This window comes from Trichomonas vaginalis, chromosome IV, assembly GCF_026262505.1.
Source record: "Trichomonas vaginalis G3 chromosome IV, whole genome shotgun sequence".
NCBI classification, from domain to species: domain Eukaryota; phylum Parabasalia; order Trichomonadida; family Trichomonadidae; genus Trichomonas; species Trichomonas vaginalis.
This window is the reverse complement of record NC_067206.1, coordinates 9469588-9494589: the sequence shown is the minus strand read 5'-3', so window position 1 is coordinate 9494589 and position 25002 is coordinate 9469588. Positions and strand designations below refer to the sequence as shown.

General features: G+C 31.2%; 10 protein-coding genes across 10 annotated transcripts, besides 5 other annotated features; 5 read left to right on the top strand and 5 right to left on the bottom strand.

Annotated features, from left to right (window-relative positions):
- Nucleotides 1-10: part of a terminal%2Cinverted (terminal inverted repeat of MuDR-3_TvMULE3 transposon ID:TVAGG3_0059300) that runs on past the window's edge.
- Nucleotides 1-916: part of a mobile genetic element that runs on past the window's edge.
- Nucleotides 887-916: a terminal%2Cinverted (terminal inverted repeat of MuDR-3_TvMULE3 transposon ID:TVAGG3_0059300).
- A 564-nt stretch (nt 917-1480) lies between these two features.
- On the bottom strand, nt 1481-2065 carry TVAGG3_0059290 (ATPase activity, coupled to transmembrane movement of substances; the record flags this gene model as incomplete). The annotated part of the gene is made up of 1 exon (XM_001579230.1): nt 1481-2065. The coding sequence occupies one exon, from the start codon at nt 2063-2065 to the stop codon at nt 1481-1483; it is 585 nt and encodes a 194-aa protein (XP_001579280.1).
- Nucleotides 2066-2092: 27 nt separating this feature from the next.
- Nucleotides 2093-2545, bottom strand: TVAGG3_0059280 (ATPase activity, coupled to transmembrane movement of substances; the record flags this gene model as incomplete). The annotated part of the gene is made up of 1 exon (XM_001579231.1): nt 2093-2545. One exon carries the CDS (start codon nt 2543-2545, stop codon nt 2093-2095), a length of 453 nt encoding a protein of 150 aa, XP_001579281.1.
- Nucleotides 2546-2986: 441 nt separating this feature from the next.
- Nucleotides 2987-3724, bottom strand: TVAGG3_0059270 (uncharacterized protein; the record flags this gene model as incomplete). The annotated part of the gene is made up of 1 exon (XM_001579232.1): nt 2987-3724. One exon carries the CDS (start codon nt 3722-3724, stop codon nt 2987-2989), a length of 738 nt encoding a protein of 245 aa, XP_001579282.1.
- Nucleotides 3725-4352: 628 nt separating this feature from the next.
- TVAGG3_0059260 (uncharacterized protein) lies at nt 4353-6830 on the top strand (the record flags this gene model as incomplete). Its single annotated transcript, XM_001579233.1, has 1 exon — nt 4362-6785. The coding sequence occupies one exon, from the start codon at nt 4362-4364 to the stop codon at nt 6783-6785; it is 2424 nt and encodes an 807-aa protein (XP_001579283.1).
- Nucleotides 6831-7929: 1099 nt separating this feature from the next.
- TVAGG3_0059250 (uncharacterized protein) lies at nt 7930-8649 on the top strand (the record flags this gene model as incomplete). Its single annotated transcript, XM_001579234.1, has 1 exon — nt 7930-8649. One exon carries the CDS (start codon nt 7930-7932, stop codon nt 8647-8649), a length of 720 nt encoding a protein of 239 aa, XP_001579284.1.
- A 2829-nt stretch (nt 8650-11478) lies between these two features.
- On the top strand, nt 11479-16079 carry TVAGG3_0059240 (helicase protein; the record flags this gene model as incomplete). Its single annotated transcript, XM_001579235.1, has 1 exon — nt 11495-15760. One exon carries the CDS (start codon nt 11495-11497, stop codon nt 15758-15760), a length of 4266 nt encoding a protein of 1421 aa, XP_001579285.1.
- Nucleotides 16080-16506: 427 nt separating this feature from the next.
- TVAGG3_0059230 (uncharacterized protein) lies at nt 16507-17217 on the top strand (the record flags this gene model as incomplete). The annotated part of the gene is made up of 1 exon (XM_001579236.1): nt 16507-17217. One exon carries the CDS (start codon nt 16507-16509, stop codon nt 17215-17217), a length of 711 nt encoding a protein of 236 aa, XP_001579286.1.
- A 33-nt stretch (nt 17218-17250) lies between these two features.
- TVAGG3_0059220 (glycosyl hydrolase) lies at nt 17251-18336 on the bottom strand (the record flags this gene model as incomplete). The annotated part of the gene is made up of 1 exon (XM_001579237.1): nt 17251-18336. One exon carries the CDS (start codon nt 18334-18336, stop codon nt 17251-17253), a length of 1086 nt encoding a protein of 361 aa, XP_001579287.1.
- A 2508-nt stretch (nt 18337-20844) lies between these two features.
- Nucleotides 20845-22119, top strand: TVAGG3_0059210 (uncharacterized protein; the record flags this gene model as incomplete). Its single annotated transcript, XM_001579238.1, has 1 exon — nt 20846-22060. One exon carries the CDS (start codon nt 20846-20848, stop codon nt 22058-22060), a length of 1215 nt encoding a protein of 404 aa, XP_001579288.1.
- Nucleotides 22120-22207: 88 nt separating this feature from the next.
- TVAGG3_0059200 (protein serine/threonine kinase protein) lies at nt 22208-22788 on the bottom strand (the record flags this gene model as incomplete). Its single annotated transcript, XM_001579239.1, has 1 exon — nt 22229-22597. The coding sequence occupies one exon, from the start codon at nt 22595-22597 to the stop codon at nt 22229-22231; it is 369 nt and encodes a 122-aa protein (XP_001579289.1).
- A 981-nt stretch (nt 22789-23769) lies between these two features.
- Nucleotides 23770-23855: a terminal%2Cinverted (terminal inverted repeat of MuDR-N2_TV transposon ID:TVAGG3_0059190).
- Nucleotides 23770-23879: a mobile genetic element.
- Nucleotides 23880-25002: the final 1123 nt, after the last annotated feature.

Here is a 25002-nt window from a genome sequence, read left to right as displayed (position 1 = left end):
AAAAGTGACAGGGAAAAAAAAAACGTTTAGTATTAAAAAAAAAGACCGATGAGAGCTTCGTTCGAAATATAGAGGGAACTGAGAATGCGCAACCATTCTCAGGGAATATTGGATGCTATTCCCGTTCCCTCTGTATGGAAAATTGAGGTTTTCAAAGGGAGTTAAAATAATATCAAATTTATACTAATTTACTTCAAAATACAAAAGTATTTGACAGCTAAAATTAGTTACTTTAGCAAGCCTATCAATACCCTTTTACGATTATTGTTACTTTTTCGAAATAAAAGTAAAAACAAATTTATACTAATTTACTTCAAAATACAAAAGTATTTGACAGCTAAAATTAGTTACTTTAGCAAGCCTATCAATACCCTTTTACGATTATTGTTACTTTTTCGAAATAAAAGTAAAAACAAATTTATACTAATTTACTTCAAAATACAAAAGTATTTGACAGCTAAAATTAGTTACTTTAGCAAGCCTATCAATACCCTTTTACGATTATTGCTACTTTTTCGAAATAAAATAAATTTATTATCAAAAACCTTTTTTTCTTAGTAAAAATAAAAATGTTATTTTATATCAAGTTTTTATTCATAAATTTTTATAATGTTGTATAAATTTGAAGGTGGAAATCTGTAATAATTTTATCTTGAAAAGACTTGGCATTCTCAACAATGAATTGAGGGGTATTGCATCCAAATTCTGTAATTTGCGCGAGCGAAGCGAGCGGCTTAGGTCTAAGATTTTGATTCAAATCTTTGCTTATATTCCTTAAATTCTTTATGAAACTCGCAACAGTTCCATAAAAAATTTTAAATTCTAAACTGTCGAAATTACCGATCGGTAATCACACCCTTCACGGGTGTGTCACTTTTTACAAGTGTGTCACTTTTAGCTAAAATTACCCCTACTCTTTCGAAAAATCATATTTTCCAGTCGGACAAGAATGAACTACATTGGTTTAATGCTAAATAAAAAAAAATTCAAAAAGTCTGAATTCCGAAATAGAATTTCAAATTGAAAATAATACAATTTCAACCCAGCTACTCAATATATTTATCATACTTTATTCAGATTTTTTGTACAAATCCTGATTAAGCGATGTAACCGAGGTTTTTTGAACAATGTAAAAACAACAACGGATTATTTTTCATACTCCTTTTAGAATCACATTTGGCTATAATAAGACTAATTATTTTCAAGAAAAGAAGATTGCAGTTGAATGAATATTTTTCGAATTGAGAAAATATATGATAAGCATCCAAATTTATTAAAAACCAATATTACTCAACATCAAGTAGCTCATTTTTCTATGTTAAAAAGGATTGTTTTCTATTCAAAATTACAGATCTTTCACGTTTTGTGATAAAAAATAGCGAAAAGAACAAACAATAACTATGTGAATAAATACATCGGATTAAAAATGATTTTGGTAGTTAAATAAACAAGAATACAAACAAAATTTTACAAATATAAATTAATATTCATCTCCATTTGCAATCATACGAAGCATAACATGCTCCAAGTTTTCAATGGAGATAGTAAAACCTGTTACCTTTAGCGAACCAATTTTTTCGTCTAATGTTTTCATTAGTTGAGGAATTTGGTCGCAAACAGGCAACATAATTGAATCGCCTCTTTCGAAATCAATAGCAGCATCTTCAATAACTGTTTTAGTTAGTTCAAGTAACTGATTAACAATCTCATCCATATCTTCTTCGTCATCTTCATTTGCAATGACTTTAAGACGATATCCACAATGATATTCTTCTCTTAACTCGCTTGGTGTTCCTTGGAATTTTAGTTTTCCTGCTTCCATGACGAATAATCTGCTGGCAACAGCTTCTCCTTCTTCCAATGAGTGGCTAGCAATAATAGTTGTTGTATTCTTGAAGTAAGAAGCGATGTTCCATACCAACTGCCTCTTTCTTACATCAACACCAACTGTTGGTTCGTCCAAAATAACTAAAGGTGGAGAACCAATGAAAGCCATGGCCGTGGAGACAATTCTTTTTTGACCAGCAGATAAAGTACTAGGAAGACGATCAAGGAGTGGTTCCATATCTAATAAAGAGACAATGTGGTCGACTTAGTCCTTCATTTGTTCTTTTTTGACACTTCTGAGCCTTGCAAAGAATTCTAAATGTTTCCTAACAGTCAGGTTATCAAAGAAGACGTTGTTCTGATAGCAATATCCTGTGCATTTTTGTAAATCTAAGAAAGATGCTTCATTTCCAAAAATAGAAACGGAACCGCTATCTGTAGTTAAAGCACCTGTTAATGATTGGAGTAAAGTACTCTTTCCTGAACCATTTGGCCCAATCAAAAGAATAATTTCCCCTTTTTGGATATCAAAATCGACACCATTAACAGCTTTAACAATTCTATGGGTATTATATGTTTTAACCAAATTTTTGACACTCAAAAATGGTTGAGTTTCGTCAGAAACAAAATCTTTCGATTTATGGAACAATCTTTTCCAAGCTTTTGGCGAAAACATGTTTCTAAAGCCAATGGGAGGCAATCCCCATTCCTTTGGCATGAATAATATGAAGAAAACAAACAAAAAAGTAAAAATAAAAATTTGAAGCACCAAACAACCAAATAACTGCGAATTCGAGAACAATACGTAAAGACTATCACCTGAGAATGATGACGATATGTTATTATAGATATTCAGCTGCATATTATGATAAAAATTATAAACAACAGCAGAAGGCAGAATATAACAGTTCACTTTGAGGTTATGGCCAAAAACGTAAGGTAAGAACCATCCACTGCATATAATGATGGCATAGATCAGGAAGAAAAAGCCAAATCTGCCAGGTCTATTGAAAATTGGTGTCAAAAAAACTCCTGACAAATAACTCGAGATTGCTGCGAAAATAAAGAATATAAATATCATGCCGAAACTGGATCCAGTACCTTTGACCTTGTCATGACTGAATTCTATGAGAGAATAAACCATTGCAGCTAATATTGACTAAAATAAGTCAGTAAGAGTGAATCCCAACCAAATAATCTTGTCGCCGACACCAGCAACGTTAAGTAGAATCAATGCTCGTGAGTGCATCCATCGAGTAAGTGGATAATAATGGGCAATGATTAAAAATAAGAAAATTTCCGTGAAATACCAATTACTCCACAAAAATTTGAATGATTCCAATGATTCGGCTCTGGAAAAAGTGCCAGATGCTGTAGAAAAATTGATTTGACTATAATTTGAACCAAAAACTCGTAAAATACTATTTAAATAGTCGTATTCTTTAATATTAAACTGGAAGTATGAAGTATTGATCTTGGAATAATCGCCATTTACATTAAATTTTGGTACGACAACTGAATCAAAAAGATCTAGACGAATTACGTCTGAATCAAAGAAATATCTCGAACCTTCTGCGTTTGTAAATATTTGTTTGAATAATTCTTGTGTTTTGTTTGATTTAATGCTAGTATAAATTGTTCGATTTGATGCGTTTAGATATAGCGATGAATTAAAAGAATCGAGAGTAGAATTTGCTGATTTATTTGTAGAGATAACTGATATTGAATCTTGAATGTTTGCAAAAATTAATGCGAGTGAACAGAATGAAAACCAAATAACAAAAGCTGATTTCATACGCATTCGAGTGTCAAGACCTACCCAACCAAAAAGAGATCGGAAAAAGGTAAGTTGATGTGTTGTTTCCTCTGATGATTCTTCTAAATCATCAAGTTTCATGAAATAAAATCTCCGATGGCAAATGATCGCTACTTGCGAAAGATTAAATTAAATAATTAGCTGTCTTTTTTAGAAACATGCATTTTTTCTCAATATAAATAGCTTTTTTGAAGATAAAATTAAATTGTGGAATTTCGGATCTTCGTTGTTTAATGATTATACAGGTCTTCACCATGTTCCCAGAGCAATTAATGAATATTTATATCATTATTCAGTACCAAAATGCCTAATAAATATATGATTTAGCAAATTCTCCAGCAAAAACTCAATTTCACAAAGAAAGCTCTTAAATCTGCATACTTTAATATCAGAAGTACCTTTAAAAAGTTAATTATGACTATAACAGATATATTTTCAAAAATTAAATGAAATTTATTATTATTAAAGATTTTTCCATAAAATAATCTACTTACTTTGGATATCTACTACCAAGATATCCATTTGGCAATCATATAAAGCAAATATATTGTTCAAATAAAATATGTATTATATTTTAGCCAAATAAATAAGTATCTCCCTTAGATATCAATAGACTATATGCTATATATTATACTTTCAATCAGAATAGTCAGTAGATGTTATGTTCTGACAGTTAGAAAGAATGTTTTCGGATATGTTAAAAAAGTGACGCGATTAGATGAGTTCCCTTCTCAACTCTGGTGTTGTCACCATCAAGGTCGAAAAGGCGACCCGCATGAACGCCAGTATTGGTGGCGGCGAAATTAAATTCGAGAAGTCTTATGAACTTCCTGCAAGAAAGCCGACCCAAAAATTACTCATGCCTTTCTTGACAAAAGCTCCATTCATGTGGAATCCAGAAATGGACTTCAAGAGCAATCTTATCTATGACTTACCTATTTGGCCGAAAGTAGAATCAATCCATGTCCAATTAGATCCATCAGTGACCGAATTCAAGTCAGAGAAAAGAATTCCAGAAAAGCCGATTGTACACGACAAAGAGGAAGAAGTTCAGTTCCAATCAAACTTCCCAAAGCCTCCTCTCAGTTATGCATTTCCAGAAGGACAAGAGATCGAATTACTCGATGAGCTTCCAAACACAACCAATGCTGCCGGACCAATACAGTCCAAATCTGTCCACAAAACAAGAAGAGATGGCCAAGATATCATGTCTTCTTTACCAGAAATGCCTGCGAACATTCTTGTATCAAACAAAGAGTTCGTAGAGACACGTCTTATCGTTCCCTTCCCATGCAACCTTCCAATTTTCAAAGATCAAGAATATCCAGCTCCACCTGATCAACAGATCGACGATACAACAGAGAAAGTCGATACAAGCAAGACACAGATCAAGATTGGTCCGAAACGCGTTTACTCACCCGATGAAGTTTACAAATGCAAGCCACAAAATCTTGATAAGCTTGAACGTCTCAAAACACCCGGCTTCATCATGCTCATGAACCTTTCAAGCATTACAGCCAATCGCGTACCCACTCGTCGCACAGGATTCTTCTCTGGCAAAGCATCTCTCGTTGAACACGAAGAAGACCGCTACATAACAACAGGATACAGAAAGAGAGCAGGAGATTTCAGTGACCAGTCAATAGAAGCCATGACACGTGAAGCTACGATCAAATTAAATACTCTTAATACTAAGAACTTGGCATCTGTTCTTTCCTGGTTCAAACAGAACATCGGACCACTCTTACCAATGAACACTGTTATTTTCTTGTTGTTGAACAGAGCAACAATGGAAAATACATCACCAGAAAAGAATATGCAGATACAACACTACGCGTTATTCGCACATTACCTCTGCATGAATTCCACATTCCATGACAGATTAATCACCTTCACGAACCAACGATACGAAGCTTTGATCAATTCCCCTCAAACGAAAATTACAACTATTCAATCTTTTATCGTTTGGATCGCGAATATTCTGAAGGAAACGATTATTTCACCTTTCTATTTCTACAGAGCTCTTGAAGGCGCCATTCTCAAGCAGCCACAGAAGAAAGCAGTTGATATTGTAAGAACAGGATTATCAGCTGTCGGTGATTACTTGATCAAGAAGAAATCATCAGAAGTTGCAACATTTTATAGATATGTTCAAGATAATTGTCACGTTTGTGACGGTTATGTACAATTCTTGGTCAAAGAGTTACTTGAAGAGCGGGAGAAATACACGAAACAGACACCAAAACAAGAAGAAAAAGCGAAACCAATACAAAAACAAAGGATCCAAGAAATCAAACAAAAAGTTCCAGAATACGACATTGCATCTCTTGAAGAAGAAATTGAAGGTCAATATCAACAGACAGGACCCAATGAACCATTTGATCCATCAATCAACAAATCAGCACCTCTTAAACTTGTTATTTCCACGATCTTCAAGTTCTTGAAGAACCATGTCAGAGATATCCATGAATTTGTTGAATATCTCGGAGTAATCATCACAAGATTACCATATAACAGGACAGAAATAAGAAGAGAAGTACAGATACAACATCCACAATTCCAGAAGATTGTTATTGATGAAGATAATCCTGGTTTATGGGGTTTGGCATTCACTTTTTACGGTGAATTGTTGAATTGCAATTTGTTCTCTTTCGTCGAAATTATTGAGTTCATTAAACTCATTCCTAAAGAAGGTCCACAACCAAAACTCGAGATCATCATGGGAAGATTCCTTTCGCACGCAATTGTCGAAGAAAATGATATCATCGAAGCTGCACAAAAGACAGATTTGATGAAGGATGAACAAACATTGGCTTGGGCTATAACTGCTGTAAGATTCACTTCTGGTGAACCTGCTGCTAAACGTGCAAAGGATTTGGAAAAGGATGCAAAGCCAAATGTCGTTGATGTCGGTTTCTTCTGCCGCAGACTTATCTTCGATATGTTTGGAACTGAAGACGCTCAAATGCACTACAAGGAAATCCTCAAGAAATCAGAGAAAATCTTCCAAACAAGCGTAAGATTATATCCGGAATTCTGCCAGATGGTTTTGTCTTACTCAGCAGATCAACTCGAGGCTGAAGACGTCATCGTTTTGGAGTTCTTTGACTACGTCAAGGCTTTATTGAATACTGAAATGTAAACAATTAATAAAATACCAAAAAAATTCATTGTATGTAATTTTTTTTCTCACATCATATTGTTCTTACTACTTTGATTTTGAATATTGGTTAACTCCATATTTTCAACGAAAGTAAATGCATGGGGTGACACCACACTTCTCCGAATACCCGAAATATTCAAATTTTAGGTACTTCTATACCCCATATAAAAAGATTTATTTGAGTATTTATATGGACTCAAACACTTCATATGAGATATTAAATGAAGATGAAGAACATCTTTATGTTGTATATTAATTCCTTTCTAAATATGATATAAACAATTATGGATTTAAATATAATGCCCCTCCCATCCACCTCCCGAAAAAAAAAATCATTTGCTAGTTTAATTAATTCATTATAAAAATGATATTAGAGATATTGAAAAAAGTGTTCCACCAAGCGCTAACACTTTATCTTTCTGGAATTTATAGTCAATCGAAAATTATTTTCGAATTAGTGAGAAATTTCAATAAACAGCTGTTCTATAGGATGGTATTTTCCAATAAAAATAAGTTTATTTCGATCTTGACGTTGGGTATTATTTTGAAAGCTAATAAATTCAAATATTATCGTTTTATAGATTGTATTTTAAACGCTGAACTCAATTGTCTTTGCCAAAAATTAAATTGTTAAAAAAATCATTTTGAATTTTGAAGATATTGAAATTGTTACTTTCACTACTTTTCAGAGAAAGTATTGTAATTATTTAGCCAGAAAATATAGTGAATACAATATTGGGTATTTAATTTTAATTTTATAAATTTTATATTCAATTCAAATTAAATTGAATTTTTTCTGAATGTTTGAAAGTAAATATTTACATCATCGTACATATATATGATCATCTTAAGTCACTCTGTTTTAACTTAAAAACACTTTACTATTGTAATTAAATCTAATTTCCAAAATTTTTGCATCAGGTCAAATTTTTTAATCTGAATTAATTTCATATTCAATTCAACTTAACTTTTCAACGTGTTTTTTTCAATTTGAAAAACAGAGTGATTTAATTGGACACATTGATTGAAATCAATCATAGACCAAACACCTATATAAAATCTACAGTTTTATAAAAATTCTTTGAATTTCGATTTGAATACTTTTGATAGTGATCAATTAAAAATGATAATGTTCTCTCTCCTAATTGGATTTACAATATCCCACAAGCCCATTAATGTTACAACAAGAAACTATACAACAATAGACAATTTTAATGATCTATTTAAAGCAATGAGAGACCACTTTGATTCCAAAAACCTAACACAAGATGAATTTATTAAAGTCACAAATTCATCCGCTGCTAACTCAAGTGCTGATTATCGTTTACCAGTTGATTGCATAGCAAGAGATCCAATAGAATTTTATCCAGAAAGATTTGTTACCGCCCCAACTAATTCTCCAAATGATGAACATCATTTCACCATTGATTTTCTAACTTCCAAAGTTCATTTGCGCAATTACACACTTCTATATATCACTCAAATGAGATACATGGTTCAGTACGAAGTTTTAGGCGAATTAATGGAAAACCAATGGGAAAGAATAGATTATCGTGCTGTAGATTCTAGAAGTATGGTCAAAAGATTTTTGGTTAGTGGAAAAACTTATTACGCTTATTCTTTTCCTACTACTGCTAACAAAAACTATTCAAGATTTAGGTTCAGAAACATAGGAGTAAATCAGGGATTAGGTGTTAACCAGCAAAACGGCTTTTACACAGCCACTACAGCAAAATTACTTCTATATGGTACTCTTTATCCAGGAAGAATTGCTCATTCTCCAATTAAACTGAAACGGAAAGAACAAATGTTATTTAACTTTGCAATGTTTTCTAGTTTATAAATTGTTCCTAATTATTAAAAATGTATGTTGCTTTTAAATATTAAATCATGCAAGATGGTTCTATTTTTGATAGACTTCCTATATAATCATTCAAATTATGTGTTGAAAGTACATTATTGTAATTCAGTAAATATTGACTGATATGATATTAACATCAATTCAAATGAAGTATTAGTACAATATTTTAATACAGTTTCCTTGTTATTAAATGGAAATTAATCATTTTTAAACAAGATCTCTTAAAGTTTTCAACTTCAGGCTTCATTAAAGTATAGGAAGCTGAAGAAGATATACCTATTAACTCTAAATTGCATACCGATAATTCCGTTTATAGAATATTTAAGTTTATAAAAAGAAACCTGCAAATTTAAATAGACCCAAAGAGTTCGTCAAAATATTGCTACAAATATCTTCAAAAACTAATAAAAAGCAACAAGCCTTTCTATCAAAGGTATTTTTAACAAATTCTAGCATCATTAAAGGTGACCAAACTATTTTTTGAAAGTCCGCCATAACTTTAATGGTACTATTTCAGCGTGTACAATGAATACAAAAATTCTAAGAGTGCCACATAAAATAGTACTTTAGACTTGAGTTAATGCTACCAAGCAAATGTTAAAAAGATGACTTTAGTGTTTTGATAATCAAAGATTAAAATCATTATTGTCTAAATCAATAATCATAACGACAGAAGTTAATGTTTTTTCATAAGTGCTTTAAATCCACTTTTAAAAGTATACCTCAAAAATCAAAATATCAAAAAAAAAATTGGCCGATAGGTTTGGCTTTAATTTTTGTCTGCTTTTATGATTTGATATGGATGTTATAATTTTAAAAGTTGAGCCAAATTCACCAATAGATTTTTGAGATTTGCAAATACTCAATAATTTTCAGCGTGTTATCTTTTATTAAAAGAACTATTTGGTTTCAGTATCATATAAATTGATATTTCCTTTCTATTTGAACCTTCATTTAGCTAATGATTTAGTAATACAGATTTCATCTAATCCTTATAAGAGAATTTTGAATTTGTTATAATAAAAAAACAAACAGATATAGCTTACACTTCTATAATAAAGATACCTTTTATAGAAATCAGTATGAAATGTGTTTTTTGACACGTAAAGCTCTCAATTCATTATAACATGTTTGTCGATTTTTATATATTTTTCGCTTTCATTATCTATGATATTAAAAATTATGTCATCAGAATGTGAAATAATTAAACAAATGCCCTACGGGAAGTATTTTAAAAATTGATTGTAATTATAGTTAGATTAACCATCATCACTTGCAAACTGAACTAATTTACTACTTCTCCAATTAACACTCATGAACAATGTTTTTTTAAAAAAAATATAATTTTTTATTCTAAATTTTACATTAACATGTCATTTTTTATGATCTCATAAAACATATCCATATATTATAGTTACAGTAATATTAAAATTTCAAATTTTGAATTAATTTGGTTATATTATGACCATTAAGCCAAGATCCCAACTTCTCTATGCTATCTATGAATTTCAACTCTATATGTAACTAACACGTTATAAGTTTTGTTTATAAATATAAGGTGCATTTCAGTAAATTACTCTTTTATAATAGTTCTTTTATTACAGCTATAAAATCTATACTAAATCTATATGTTTTTATACTAAATTTATTAATTGTAATACTAATTTTAATTGTTGCTGATCATATGCTAAATTTTATATGAAATTCTTAATTAGAAACTTGAGTTGAATATATATTATATGAAACAATCGGTGTTTAAAACAAAATACAGCTTGATTTATATAGTAATTTATGCTTTACATGTATTTTATATAAATTTTTATTGAATTCAAATATTCAATAGTTTTTTATGCTAGATTAGTTGTATTTATTTAAATATATTATATTGGCAACCTTTCTTTACCCTGTCCTAATAAACGCATTTTGTAAAAAAATATAGTGCATCAGTTTCGAACTAGCGTCCCCGGTACCAAATAGTAAGGGGTAATAACCATTCGACCATTTGCCACGTAAAGCATCGCCAGATTTTTTTGTATTTAATCACTCCCAAAACACTGTTTTGGCTTATTGGAAGCATATCAGACATAATCGCCATAATCAAAAAATCTATATACCCAATAAGTAATAAATTTGTCGATATAGATTTTCCATAAAATTAGTTTTTAGTCTGATCTTAAAATAAATTTAATTTTTTATAAAAAAAATCACATTTAAAAGTACCTTTTAATAGCTCGAAATCCTGTTGGTGGATTTCGGGCGTACTTCAAAATTAGCTTTTCTTCTACATATGCAAGCTATATTTTAAATATGGAGCACATCGGATCGGCGAAAGGAGTTTAGTTACCTTTGCATCATTTGAACAGATCAATTTGTATACAACTTTTTTTTATATCATTATTGAGAATGATGAAAAGAGGAATGCTACTCTTGAATTGGAATTCCTTTTTAGGTTGATATTATAGATGCCCAATTCAAGATACAAATTCAACATACAATGCTCCATAATATTTCTAGCAATATACAGATCAACTCTTTGATACAAGCATTTTAAAAATATTTATATGATTAAAAGATTGCTTTTATTACCGATAACTTAGAGAATATTCTTACCAAAACAATTCAATTCACAATGTGTAGTTTTTATTCCAATATAAATAAGATTCAAATGACCGCAAATTTTTCCTTAATATTTTCTAATATTTTTTGATTATTGAGGAGTCATTATCATTTAATATTCATATTTACACAAAATATGACTTCTGGAAAAATAATAAGCAATTGAAAGCGAAATAATCGGCATTTCCCGCTCTCGTTTTCTTTCCTTTTGATGAATCAAAATGGACAGAGCAATGACATGAACGGGATGATGCCTAATCAACAACAGATGCAGTATCCATATAATTACCAGTATCAAATGTATAGGCAGCCTCAAATGTACCAACAATATTATTACCAAATGAACCCGCAATTTCAACAACAGCAGTACATGCAGCAACAGCAACAAATAAAACCTCAAATTCCACAGCAAACAAATAAAATATCCACGCCAGAACAGCAGATTATGTCACAAATTCAACAAATGCAACCTCAAATGCAACAAATGCAGCAGCAACAATATATGCCACAACAAAATCAAATGCAACGACAATACCCTCAAATGCAAATGCATAATCAAATGCATAACCAAATGCAAAATCAGATGCAGAATCAAATGCAGAACAACCAAAATTACCAAAACAGACAACAAATGATGTCCCAAAATGCTTTGACAATGCAACAAATCGCAGCTTTTCAGCAATACCAGCAAAGAATGAGCCAAATGATGAATACGCAGAAAATGACCACACCACCTCAACCAAACATGCCTCCTATGCCGCAAATCAAATCACCGTTAGCTACTCCTCAAATAAAACAGCCTATGATACCAAAACAAGTTGCATCACCTTTACCACCACAAAAACAGCCCAAAAAGCAGAAACAGAAGAAAGAAAAGAAGAAAAAGAAAGGAAAGAACAGGGATGATAGCGATAGCGATGCCGCATTCAATACAAATGGCGGAATTGACGACATTCCAGAAGAATTCATCATAAAACGTACGAGTGGTCGCAAAACCAGCCAAATCAGTTATGCGGAAGATGACGAGGATTTCATAGAAGAAGAGGATATCAAGGAAACTAATGAAGATCCCCATAAATTAGATCATATTTATTTCCAAAGAGAAACTCCAAACGGTATAGAACTATTAGTCAGATTCGCTGACTCCCAACAAGCACTATGCGAATGGGTTTTGGAGTCAACAGTCGCGTCAATGGCAAAAGCTCAAACTCATTACACAAAATTCAAAGCCGCGCCCGTAGATATTTCGGTATTGAATACAAGAGACGATAGCCAACCACCGTATCCTGTTGCACATAGAAGAGAAAATCCTGGAGCTCCTTATCAATTATTATTCAGATTTACATACGAAGCGAACGTTTTATTCTACTGGGATTTCATTACACAAGAGGTACTGACCAAATATACACAAGGATTGATTTGTGTCTCGTTAGTTCAAGTTTCAATTCCACCAAATTTGCCACCTCCTTTATCTTACGTCAAAACGCCTGACAACATACTTAGACATTATCAGGTTGATGGTATAAAGTGGCTGATTAACTGCTGGGCTCAAAAACATGGCTCAATTCTTGCAGATGAAATGGGTCTCGGAAAAACTATCCAAATCCTCGGTTTCTTGAGTTATTTGGCTAGTATAAAATGGTACGGACCATTTCTCATCACTGTAAGAACGAACTGCTTCAAGCAATGGTGCGATGAAATCGAAAAGTGGACAAATCTGAAGTACGTTGCATACAACGGAGGTCCAGCGAGCAGAAGGATGATGAGGGACTTCCAGATGCCGTATTTAGATGGAGAAGGAAATCCTTCGTCCAAACAAATCAATTTTAATATTTTATTAGTTTCATACGATGTTTTATTGAAAGATGCAGAATTTCTACAGTATCTTTGGCAGGTAATTGTCGTAGATGAAGGCCATAGAATCAAGAATTCCCAAGGAAAAAAGAATAATGCTTTAGCATCCTTACCCTACAAGCACAGAATCATTCTTACAGGTACTCCCATTCAGAACTCCCTTTCCGAGCTTTGGGCTTTACTCAAATTCGTTTCCCCGAACAGTTTCAAGGATGATCCAGCATTTTTAGAAACTGACATCGAACAACTTCCTGAGGAAAGGATCAGGGAAATGCAGGAAATGATCAAGCCTCATTTAATGAGAAGATCCCTCGGAGAAGTTGAGCGTTCCATAGCTCCAAAAGAAGAAAGAGTCGCATTAGTCAGATTATCAGAGATCCAAGAAGAATTAATGAGACTTACAAAGCTCCATTCTATCTGGCGCCTCAAAGGTATTAAAGTTAACGAGGAAACGGTCGATACAGCCCATGAAGCAAATGATATGCATAAAATTTGTCTTCATCCCTTCTTAATCGACGGAGCTGAAGAATTCTACACCCAGAAATTCCGAAACATGTCACGATTAGAGCTTCTTTTGTCTGTTTCGGCCAAATTTGCATGGCTCGACCGAATTCTTACAAAACTCAAAGAGGAAGGACACAGAGTCTTGATATTCAGCCAATTTATCAAACTCTTAAGACTCCTCAAAGAGTATTGCACCATTAAAGGCTATTCCCACGAATTATTAACTGGTCAGATGGGCGATGTCGAGAAAAACGCCGCTGTTTCACGTTTTGCAGATAAAGACACTTCATCCTTCGTATTCCTGATCTCAACAAGAGCTGGTTCTGAAGGATTAAACCTTACAATTGCAGATACAGCGATTATCTTCGATCCAGACTGGAATCCACAGAACGATCTTCAAGCACAAGCCAGAGTACATAGAATTGGCCAGACACAGAAGGTAGATATCATTAGATTAATCACATATAAAACTTATGAACACGAAATGTTCGTAAGAGCACAAAGAAAACTCGAATTATGGGAGAGAATATTGGAGGGAACTTCCAGTGTTGATAACTCCGAGTTTTTGCCTCCATTACAAAAACCTCCGATTGTAGAGTTCGGAGTTCAAAGTAACTGCACGTTTGCGGAAGAATTAGAGAAAGTATCGACTGTAGTAAACAATTTCAGTCCAAGCAACTTGAAACAGTTACAAGCTCCTCTTGATATTAAAGAAGAAGAGGAATACAAGACATCTGATGCAGACTTCTTAAACCAGTTCCCTGTAGAAGAATTGGATGAAAGAAGGACTAAAAGATCGAGATCAATGTCTTTTGCTGTAAATGCTTCAGAAGCTTTGGAATATTTCAACAGAATGAAGTATACGGAATACGGACATTGGGTATCTTTGAATGACAGACCACCTGAAGACGTAGTTAAGTTCTGTTTGGCTGCAATCGTAATTGCTTTGAGAATGATGGGTCCAAATTCGATATCAATGTTTCCATTATTGCTATATTACTTAGAAGAAGATATATTAGACTTCTCATTAGATTTGGTTTGTTGTGGCTCGAAACACCAAGTATTTAACGCATTTCCACCTGAACATGAATTATCAAGTGAATGCGAGACATGCAAATACATCAAAGACGAGCTCAGCGATCACGGATACGAAACACTCATGTCAATCGAGTACAGATTAGTAATTTCGAATTGGCTCAATTTTCACTCAAAAAGTGACATTTTACAAACCGAACCTGGTCAGAAAAAAGTTGATGAAAGTCTTCTTCAAAAACTCTTCGAAGGCGAATCATTTGACGTATATGATACTCAAATTGAGTTCGCAATAAAGAAAATGAGAAGTGATCTCATTATTTCCGGCTTCAACAAGTGTTTGCAGTTTAGCTGGTGGACGGAGAACGAGTTCAGAGCGTTATGCGGAACATTAAGGAACTTTTCCTTCAGTCCTGAAACTGCATTCGAATTTCACTCCCATACCGGTCTTCTTTCCAAGACAACAACATCCATTGCTTGTTTCGCTGTTCAATTAATGAGATTGTTGAAGAATCATCATGGAAAACAGAGTATTACGATTCCATCAACGATTTCCCATGCAGATGATGCTCCAGAATCTGTTTATTCGAACAAACCTTCATGGGTATGGTGCTCTATCTCTGCTACTGATGCAATCGAACTCAATGATTTCGTTGAATTGTGTTCCAACATCAGGGATTACGTTTTCAAGGAAGGTGTTGGTGAAAGCAATCTCAGCAACTACCAATGGTCAACAGATCATACGAGATTGTTCTTGGAAAGGCTACTTGTTTGCGGATTTGACAATTGGGAGCTAATTCTACAGGATGAGAGGTTACCGTTTGTACATGTAATGAATAACAACCCTGATACTGTACCAGATTATATCAAAAATCAAGTTTTGCTTAATAGATTTTTGATATCAAACACAGTATCTGAAAGAAATGCTGGTGAATTAGTGTTCAACATGCCATTGGTCAGTAAACTCAAATTGAGATACGGAAAAGAAGTTAAAAAGAGCGAATCAAAGCCAAAGAAATTAAGAAGGAAGAAATTCTCTGATGATGATGACGAAGATCAGGACTCTCTTGATGACTTCTTAGAATAATTGCTTATTGTTTATATATTTATATTAGGTTTTATTTTATAATTTTTCTTGTTTTATAGAGTATATATTAAAAAGAATATTTATTTCTTAGAGGTATTATTATTATTTAAACTATTAACAAAATGCTAATTGCAAAGCTCAATTTAGATTTTGCCAAAATTAATTATTTTTGCTTCCATTTAATTTCCAGCACGAATTTCTTCCCAAAGATTCACATTATGCATTCCTGCATATATATGAGATTTTCATGAGTTACGACCGATATTTATATCGAACTCAAAAAGTATCACTGAATTGGATTTTCTATTTAAATGAGTCTTCTACAATAAATTTTATTTTAAATGATGTGATTATTTCATTCAAATTCGTTTCAGTAAATATTTACACTTTTTCAATTGTTATCTCAAATTTTGAGAACTGTTCAAAATAACGTTGCTGGAACTTTTTTTGCTGGAAAATTACCATTATTCAAAAGTAACTTTAAATCGGTATTCAAAAATCGCTCAATATTGAAACTTTTGTTAATATCTTTCAATGGAAATAATTACTAAATAACTTGATAGCTCAATTGCATTTAGAATAATCGAGCAACTTCGGATTGAATAGTGATATTTGAACAAATAAATAGTTGTTTTAAACAATATTTAAGATTAAATTTTTGTTGTGATTATATTCTTGAAATATTTCAATTAAGAATGCATTTAATTTTTCAATTGTTTATTGTTTCATTCAAAAAATAATCAAAAATGTTGTCGCTATTTATAGGCAATATCTTGCCATACGCACCTATTAGTGTTACGACAAGAAACTATACAACTATAGACAATTTTGATGATCTATTTAAAGCAATGAGAGACCACTTTGGTACCAACAACTTAACCAAAAAAGATTTTATTCGAGTTACAAATTCATCCGCAGCTAAATCAGGCGAAAGTAGTCGTTTACCAGTTGATTGCATTGCAAGAGATCCTATAACATTTTATAATGAAAGATTTGTAACTTCCCCAACTAATGAACCAGAAACTGAACATTATTTTACGATTGATTTTTTGACATCCAAAGTTCATTTAATTAACTACACACTTTTATATATCACCAAAATGAGATTTATGGTCCATTATGAGGTTTTAGGTGAAGTAATGGAAAATCATTGGGAACAAATAGACTATCGAGCAGTAACGAGACAGGAAGTAAAACCTTTTACCGTTAAAGGAAAACAATATTATGCCTATTCTTTTCCAACAACAGCTAGCAAAAACTATTCAAGATTCAGGTTCAAAAATCTAGGATTGAATGAAGGAGAAGGTGTAAGTACAAAAAATGGAAATTACACTGCAACTACAGCAAAGCTTCTCCTCTATGGTACTCTTTATCCTGGAAAAATTAAGTATTCCCCAATAAAATTGAAGAGGAAAGAACAAATGATGTTTAACTTTGCCATGTTCTCAAGTTTGTAAAATGTTATTTAAAAATTTTATTTCTTTAATATTCTAAAATAGCCAAGTGCTGTAATAAAATTCGCCATTATTGATCCAAACTTCAATAGTTTTTACATCTTCTAAAATTTTGATGTTTTCGATCTTTCCTTCATGAATAACACTTGGTTTTCCATTTATAATTAATTTATTTTCCTGAATCTCAACAAACTTACTTTCAGATTTAAGTTCGTGCGATATTTCGTCTATCGGATTTACAACAATCTTTCCTTCTTTATATTTGAGCTCGCACGGAATAGTAAATGCTCCTGCGTAGTCAACTTCTTTGGGAGGTACTCTCTTCCAGTTGTAAAGCCATCCAATAATAATCCTTCTTCCTTTATCGTCATGGAATGTCTGAGGAGCGTAAAAATCTGGACCAATAATCGGTTGATTGAGCTTTTTGTCAACAGTAAATGTGCCATTTTCATATTTAAGATGGAAAAACAGAGTTCCAATACCTTGACCTGTCATTTGAGAGAACATGAGGAAAAATTGATTATCAATTTGGATGAGATCAGGACATTCACAGCATTGGCCATATTCTTTTCCTTCAACTAATAGATTAAGGAATGTCCAATTCTCTAAATTTGAGCTTTTATACAACAAAACTCTTCCAATTCCATCTTTTCCTGTTCCAACAACCATATAGAAAGTATTTTCGATTTTTACAACCTTAGGATCTCTAAAATCATTAATGCCGTATTCAATTGGTGGAGATTTGATTATTGGATTTTTAGGATCCTTAATAAACCTATTTTCATCTTGCATGACTGCATGACATTGAGATTGTCCATTAGACTTTCCTACTCCAGTATAAAAAATATGAAGCTTATCATTGAATTCAATTGCACTTCCTGAAAAACATCCGCCATTATTTTCATATTCTTGATCAGGATATAGTGCTATAGGCTTGTGCTCCCAATGGATGAGATCTTTACTTGTTGCGTGGCCCCAATGCATTGGTCCCCATTTAGTATCAAATGGATAATGCTGGAAGAATGCATGATATTCTCCTTTAAATTGTATCAATCCATTGGGATCGTTCATCCATCCTTTTAGAGGCTCAAAATGGAATTTTAGTCGTGAGGAAAAATTCATGAAATAAAAAATGATCGGAATTAACAAACGCCTGTAATGAGGAGGAAATTCAATTCTGAGATTAGTTGCGCCCGTAACCCATAGGGCTATTGTAAATAAGAGTTCATGCTCTTACTGACTTGTAATAGTTAAGAAAAAGCAAAAATCAATTCTTACGTGGTTTTAGATAGCACAAATGTATATAATTCATATCAAATTTCATTCTCGAATAAATGAATTAAAGCATTTGGACGAGAGATGTACATACGGAATCAGTAAAAGTCAATGCTTATTGTTATTTATTGGGCGAATATGGAAAATGCTTATCATTTGGAATTATTTTTTTAATTATTTTAACTTTTTAATGTTTATCTGGAATATTAGAGTAACATACCAAAATATTAAGGGTGCACACGAGAGGATCATGTAAACTTCAGAATTTAGAACCTTATTTTTAGGTATTATCTTGGCTACCTATTTAGGCTCGAAAAGCAAAAAATATCAAAAAATACAACTTGACTCCATTATGACCCTTTCATGGAGGTAGTTTTTATCCGCTAGTATTTTCCCTTTGAATCTCTTTACAATTCGAAATCAAATTCAAATCTCAGTAGAAGAAAGGAAGAATCGACTTACTACGGTTGTAATACGAATAAATACATATATTTAATTATTTTTATTTACATAATAATTGTTTGAAGCTCATATTCCATCAAATTTTTAAATAAAAACATTAAAATGTTGAAAATGTTCATATATTTTAATAGGGTTTTGGCACTTTATTGAGGAATTACTACATACATAGTCGAACTGAACTTGATGTTTTGAAATTTAAATTAAAGTACTCACAAAATCTAGATTGAAAGGCGGTCAATGACTTTTGAGGGGAAATTAACGCATGGAATTTAATATTATTTAGGTTGATATTCTTGCTTATTATTTCAGAAAAAAATCTTAAAAATTTCAATATGAAAATTGAAAGCAATTCAAAAAATTGCTAACATGTAAATTTTAATATCCTATGCATAATTTCATATTTTGAACATTTTTTATTTTTGTTTAAAACTTAAAATTTTGCGAATTTAATATAATTTATAAAATATAATACGTATATATATTTAAAATACACTAAATTTAATTGTTAATTGATGTTTTTGGGAATGAATTTTATCAAAACATACCTGAATCCGAAAATTTGAAAGAACGAATTACACAATCATATATGTAGAATTCAAAATACAAACTTAAAGATTTTATACGTTTAAAATTATTCAGATTGTGTTTGATTTCCACTCATTCTGTTTCTTTTGAACTCTAACACTAACATTTCATGATGAGTACATGATCCATTTATACATGGTTGAATTGTTCCAGATTCTACCAGAAAATCAATCCAAATTTCTCAATGCATTCATGTTGATTGGACAAAATTTAAAATTTATCAGCCTGTTTCCAGAGAAATTCATATATTCCCTAATGAAATGTACTTTTTGCTACATTTATTTCAATCAAATTTCAAAAAATTGACTGCAGAGCTTGAAAAGGTGATGAATCATGTTGTTATTAGATGTACATATTAGATTTACTATTTCCAAAAAAATGCTCAAATTTGAATACTTTTTAGAAAATTTGGAATTACACTCCTTACATTATATCTAATTAAATGTTTAAATTTTATTTATTTTTCCCTTTTAATTTTATAACGTGCTCTATCAAAACTAACCTCTCAATTGAAGGCCACAAAATCTAAGTAGTGAGGGTACACAAATTTTGTATGGAGTACGGTTCAATTTTTGAGAGCTTCACAACTTAGATTTTGTGACTACCTTATTTATCAAAATTAAAATTTAACTTGAAATTTATAATTATTTAGTCATATTTTGCATATTTCTAAGTAGATTTTGTAAAAAATCAAGAAAGAAAAATTTTAACGTGCTTTATTGTTTTCTTTTTTATAATAATACATATTATTATATAATTAATCGCAAGTGTAATAAATTGAATTCATTCAAAAATTGAAGCCTAATTGAAAAATTCAAAAAAAAAGAATAAATTATTCACAAAATAAAAATGCCTGTTCGCAATTATTAATTTAAACAGCGTCAATTGATTAAATATGTAGCAATTCTAAATAAATTTTGCATGCTTGATCGGCTAAGGTTTGCATTTGATGAATACAGTTTAATTATATACCAATAAATCCTTCTTTTATATTTGCAAAATATTCAAAATTTGAGTACCTTTCAAATTCAATCTTTTTTTTATTTTATTTTTTTATTTTTTATATCTTTAGTCACATTTAGATTTTGCTAATTCTACAAAAATTAATTAAATAACTTCAATAAACCACTGATTCAAACTGAATTTCAAAACACATACATTGATCTAACTTGAATAATACACTTTTTTTTGTCAAGTCATTTGAATTATTTTCAAAATTTATAAGAAATAAAAACTACATGAATTTATTTTATCATTTTAAAATAACCTTTAAAATTTTTGAAGTAAAACCTTAACAAAAAAATTCTTAATGATCTTGATTCTTATTGTTCTCAGTAGCTTTTTTGCAAATGATTACAATAGAATTCCTCAAAAGCAATTAAATGAGCAAGTTGTGCAAGAACTACTTGCAGAACTTGAAAACTTATCTAATTCAACTTCATCTGAAGAAACAACAACTTCATCCTCATCTTCATCTGAAGAAACAACATCATCATCTTCTACTTCATCTGAAGAAACAACAACTTCATCCTCATCCTCATCCGAAGAAACAACATTATCATCTTCATCAATAGAAACAACATCATCCGAAGAAACAACAACCTCATCCTCATCTGAAGAAACGACATCTTCATCCTCATCTGAAGAAACAACAACCTCATCTTCATCATCTTCAGAAGAAACAACATCCTCATCTTCAGAAGAAACAACATCCTCATCATCTTCAGAAGAAACAACATCATCATCTTCTTCATCTGAAGAAACAACATCTTCATCCTCATCTGAAGAAACAACATCCTCATCATCATCATCTTCAGAAGAAACAACATCATCATCTTCAGAAGAAACAACATCCTCATCATCTTCAGAAGAAACAACGTCATCATCAACTTCTTCAGAAGAAACAACATCCTCATCATCATCTTCTTCTGAAGAAACAACATCTTCGTCATCATCATCTGAAGAAACAACATCATCTTCCTTATCATCATATTCAGAAGAAACAACATCTTCTTCTTCATATTCAGAAGAAACAACAGCATCATCATCCACCAATTCTGAAGAAACAATACCATCTTCTACTTCATCAGAAGTTGAACCAATTGTACCCACATCTACAACAGTTGTAATCCCATCACCATCTTCAACGCCAAACAATAACTCTAATAATCAAGATCAAAGAAATGCTAAGGGCAGTAGCTCAACAATTATAATTATTGTTGTTGTCGTTGTTGTTATTATTATAATTATCATTGTTGTGGTAATTTTTGTTAGTAAGAAGAAAAAGGAAGCCACAGCTGCTGAGTCATCGGAAGGTGGATCAGCTTCATTCTATGAAATGGGCAATGAAACACCAATTGATATCGTTACTGAGGATAATAAAACGCAGACATCCCTATGGTGGCAGGCAAGCTTGGAATCAGGTAATGATGGCCATATCGAAGTGTTTGAAGATGTACCGGATGAAGAACCATCAGATAAAAATAACCAAGGTAATGCCGAAAACAATGATATTTGGCTTTAATTCATGTTATTTTCATTTTTATTATATTTTATGCGTTATATACATTAAAAAATCTTTTTAGGACTATATTTACATGTTAATTGTATTTAGTACAAACATTTTATGTCTATTTTCATGATAATTTATATCGAATTTTTATTATTAAGTGTATGTACAAAACTGTATTATCTATTTACCTTTTTTAGCATTTTCCCTTCTCATATCAAGGTCATGAAGCAAGTTTTCGACAAGATTTACAATATCATTATTTGGCTGCTCGTCATACTCTTCTGGATCGTTCAAATCAGCAAACCATGGGTGCTGAAGTATTTCATCTGCCGTTGGTCTCTCTTCTGGATCAACATTTAACATATTTCCTAATAAATTCTGTAGTTGATCGCTAATTCCATCGGGTAATGATATATCTCCTTCTGCTATCTGCTTTGCAGTTTCTTTCATGAGAATATCTGGTGGTAAATCATCTGGAACAATCCACGGAAAATGAGCTGCAATCATTGCATAAAGAACAATACCAGCAGACCATATATCTGCTTTCATTCCATTGTATGGTTCTTCTCGAATGATTTCTGGTGCAGCATAAACTAGTGTACCGCATTTATTTCTTAGGTGGTATTAGATAGCACAAATGAATATCATTTTTTGATGCTTATATATATTATTTTCATTAAAATATGAACCGCCTATGTCATGGTTAAAGAATTATCCATTTATCAGACAAAATATTAAATTAATTCCATACATTTATTATTTTTGACATTTTACAAATCATTTTTGACGCTTTACAAGTCAAAAAAATCAAATTTCTCGAAATCCTGCATTAGATTCATCTGGTTAATTATTTCTCCTCTTAGGCACCTCTTCCTTCCATATGAATCTCAGGCAAATCGTATGAAATTTTAAAATTGTGGGAGGGTGTCTATAGCTTTCTGACTTGTAATAGTTAAGAAAAAACAAAAACAAATTCTTACAAGGTTTTGAATAGCATAAATATCTATCATTCAGATCAAATTTCATTTGGACTAGAGATATACATGCCAAATCCGTAAAAATCAATGTTTATTGTTATTTATTGGGCGAATATGAAAATGCATCTCATTTGGAAAGATTTTTTAAAATTATTTTAACTTTTTAATGTTTTGTCTGGAATATGAGAGTAATATATAAAAATATTAATGAAATATATGAAATTAAGAGACTTTTAAATCTGAAATTTCAGATTTCTTTTCTTTTTCGGTTTTTTGATAAATATTGTAACCCAATAGTCCATGAATAGGATTGGTTTAGGAATTTCAGATCAATTAGAATTTTTAAAGGGAAATTGCCCAATTGAATTAAATGAATATAATTTTTAATTTATATAGGTAAACATATGAAAATTTAAGTATTCGCAAGTGTAAAAAAGTTTTAGTGGTTAATAAATTGAATTCATTCAAAAATTGAAGCAAAATTGAAAAATTCAAAAAAAGAATAAATTATTCACAAAATAAAAATGCCTGTTCGCAATTATTAATTTAAACAGCGTCAATTGATTAAATATGTAGCAATTCTAAATAAATTTTGCATGTTTGGTCGGCTGAGGTTTGAATTTGATGGATGTGGTTTGATTGTATTCTAATGGATTCTTCTTTTACATTTGTAAAATACCCTCAATTTTTTTCTTTTGCAACTCAATATGGAGAATTTTTTTGAAATCCAATAGAGACCAATACGGGTCATTATTGATTTTGTAATTTAATCGTCGTCGTTATCGATTTTGTAATTTAATCGTTATCGTCTTTTTCTAAACGTGCATTTTTTGCTTTCGGAGCTATTGAACATACATTGGCCCTTACCAGCAATTGAAAACTATTTTTCATTATCAACAATTACATTACTCCGAGTTATTCATCAATCAATGAAAATCGATATATAGTCCATACTTCGATTTACAATATTGGCAAGTCCAATTTCACTTGGCATATTTAACTCATATAGAAAAACCAGTTGGAATCGGCAAAATTATCTTTAATTCCATACATAAGAAAAAAAAATTATAAAGTTCTTCAATAATAGCAAACTAATAGTTTAAATAGATTTACAAGTATCGCCCATCTACTTTTGATATAATTCACATATTAAATGTAGAAAACTGGTTTAAAATAAATATTTCAAAAGTTCGAAAACGATTTATGAAAAAATAATGTGATGACATTTACTAAATTTGCTCTGTATTAAAGTATCGATGATAGAAAGAGCATATTTTGTAAATATTTCAAAAATATTTAAGGACTTCGACTTTAGCATCACATAAATATGTTATTTTCTATATTAAAACGTAATTTTGGTGGTCTTAGAATAGAAAAATATGCAATATTCGTGGAGATAATGAGGGTTCTTAAACATGTTCTTAAAAATAAATAAAATAATACAAATCTTTATTCAATCTTTTGATATTGTTGGTCCTCTCTTTGTGAAAATACTTAACTTCAAAGAGTATTATGTTTTACCTAGTGAGACCTTAAGTTTGCAAAAACATAATAAAAGTAAAATAAAAAAGATCGGATTTATCACAAAACTTTGAGTATTATAGGATTTAATATATTTTCTTAGTAGATTATATGATTTAGTTTCTTAAAATCTAAAGTATTTCTTGAGGAAAATATAAATTGAAATTCAAAAAGTAAAAAAAATGTAAACAAATCAAATTTTAAATGGACCAAATGTTGATTTTTCATTCGTTTTCTCATTATCGAAAAAAATTTGGAAAGCTAAGAAGTCAATAACAAGTTATATAATACAACAAAACCCACATCGGATATGTTTTCATCAAATAGTCTCCTAGATTTGTTATGAAATTAAAATATCATGATATTTTAAGGGCTTTTGATTTCAATATTAGAATTATTCAGTTATGTCGTGCTAATATCAATTGCTTTATACAATTAATCGTTTACAAGCTGCAA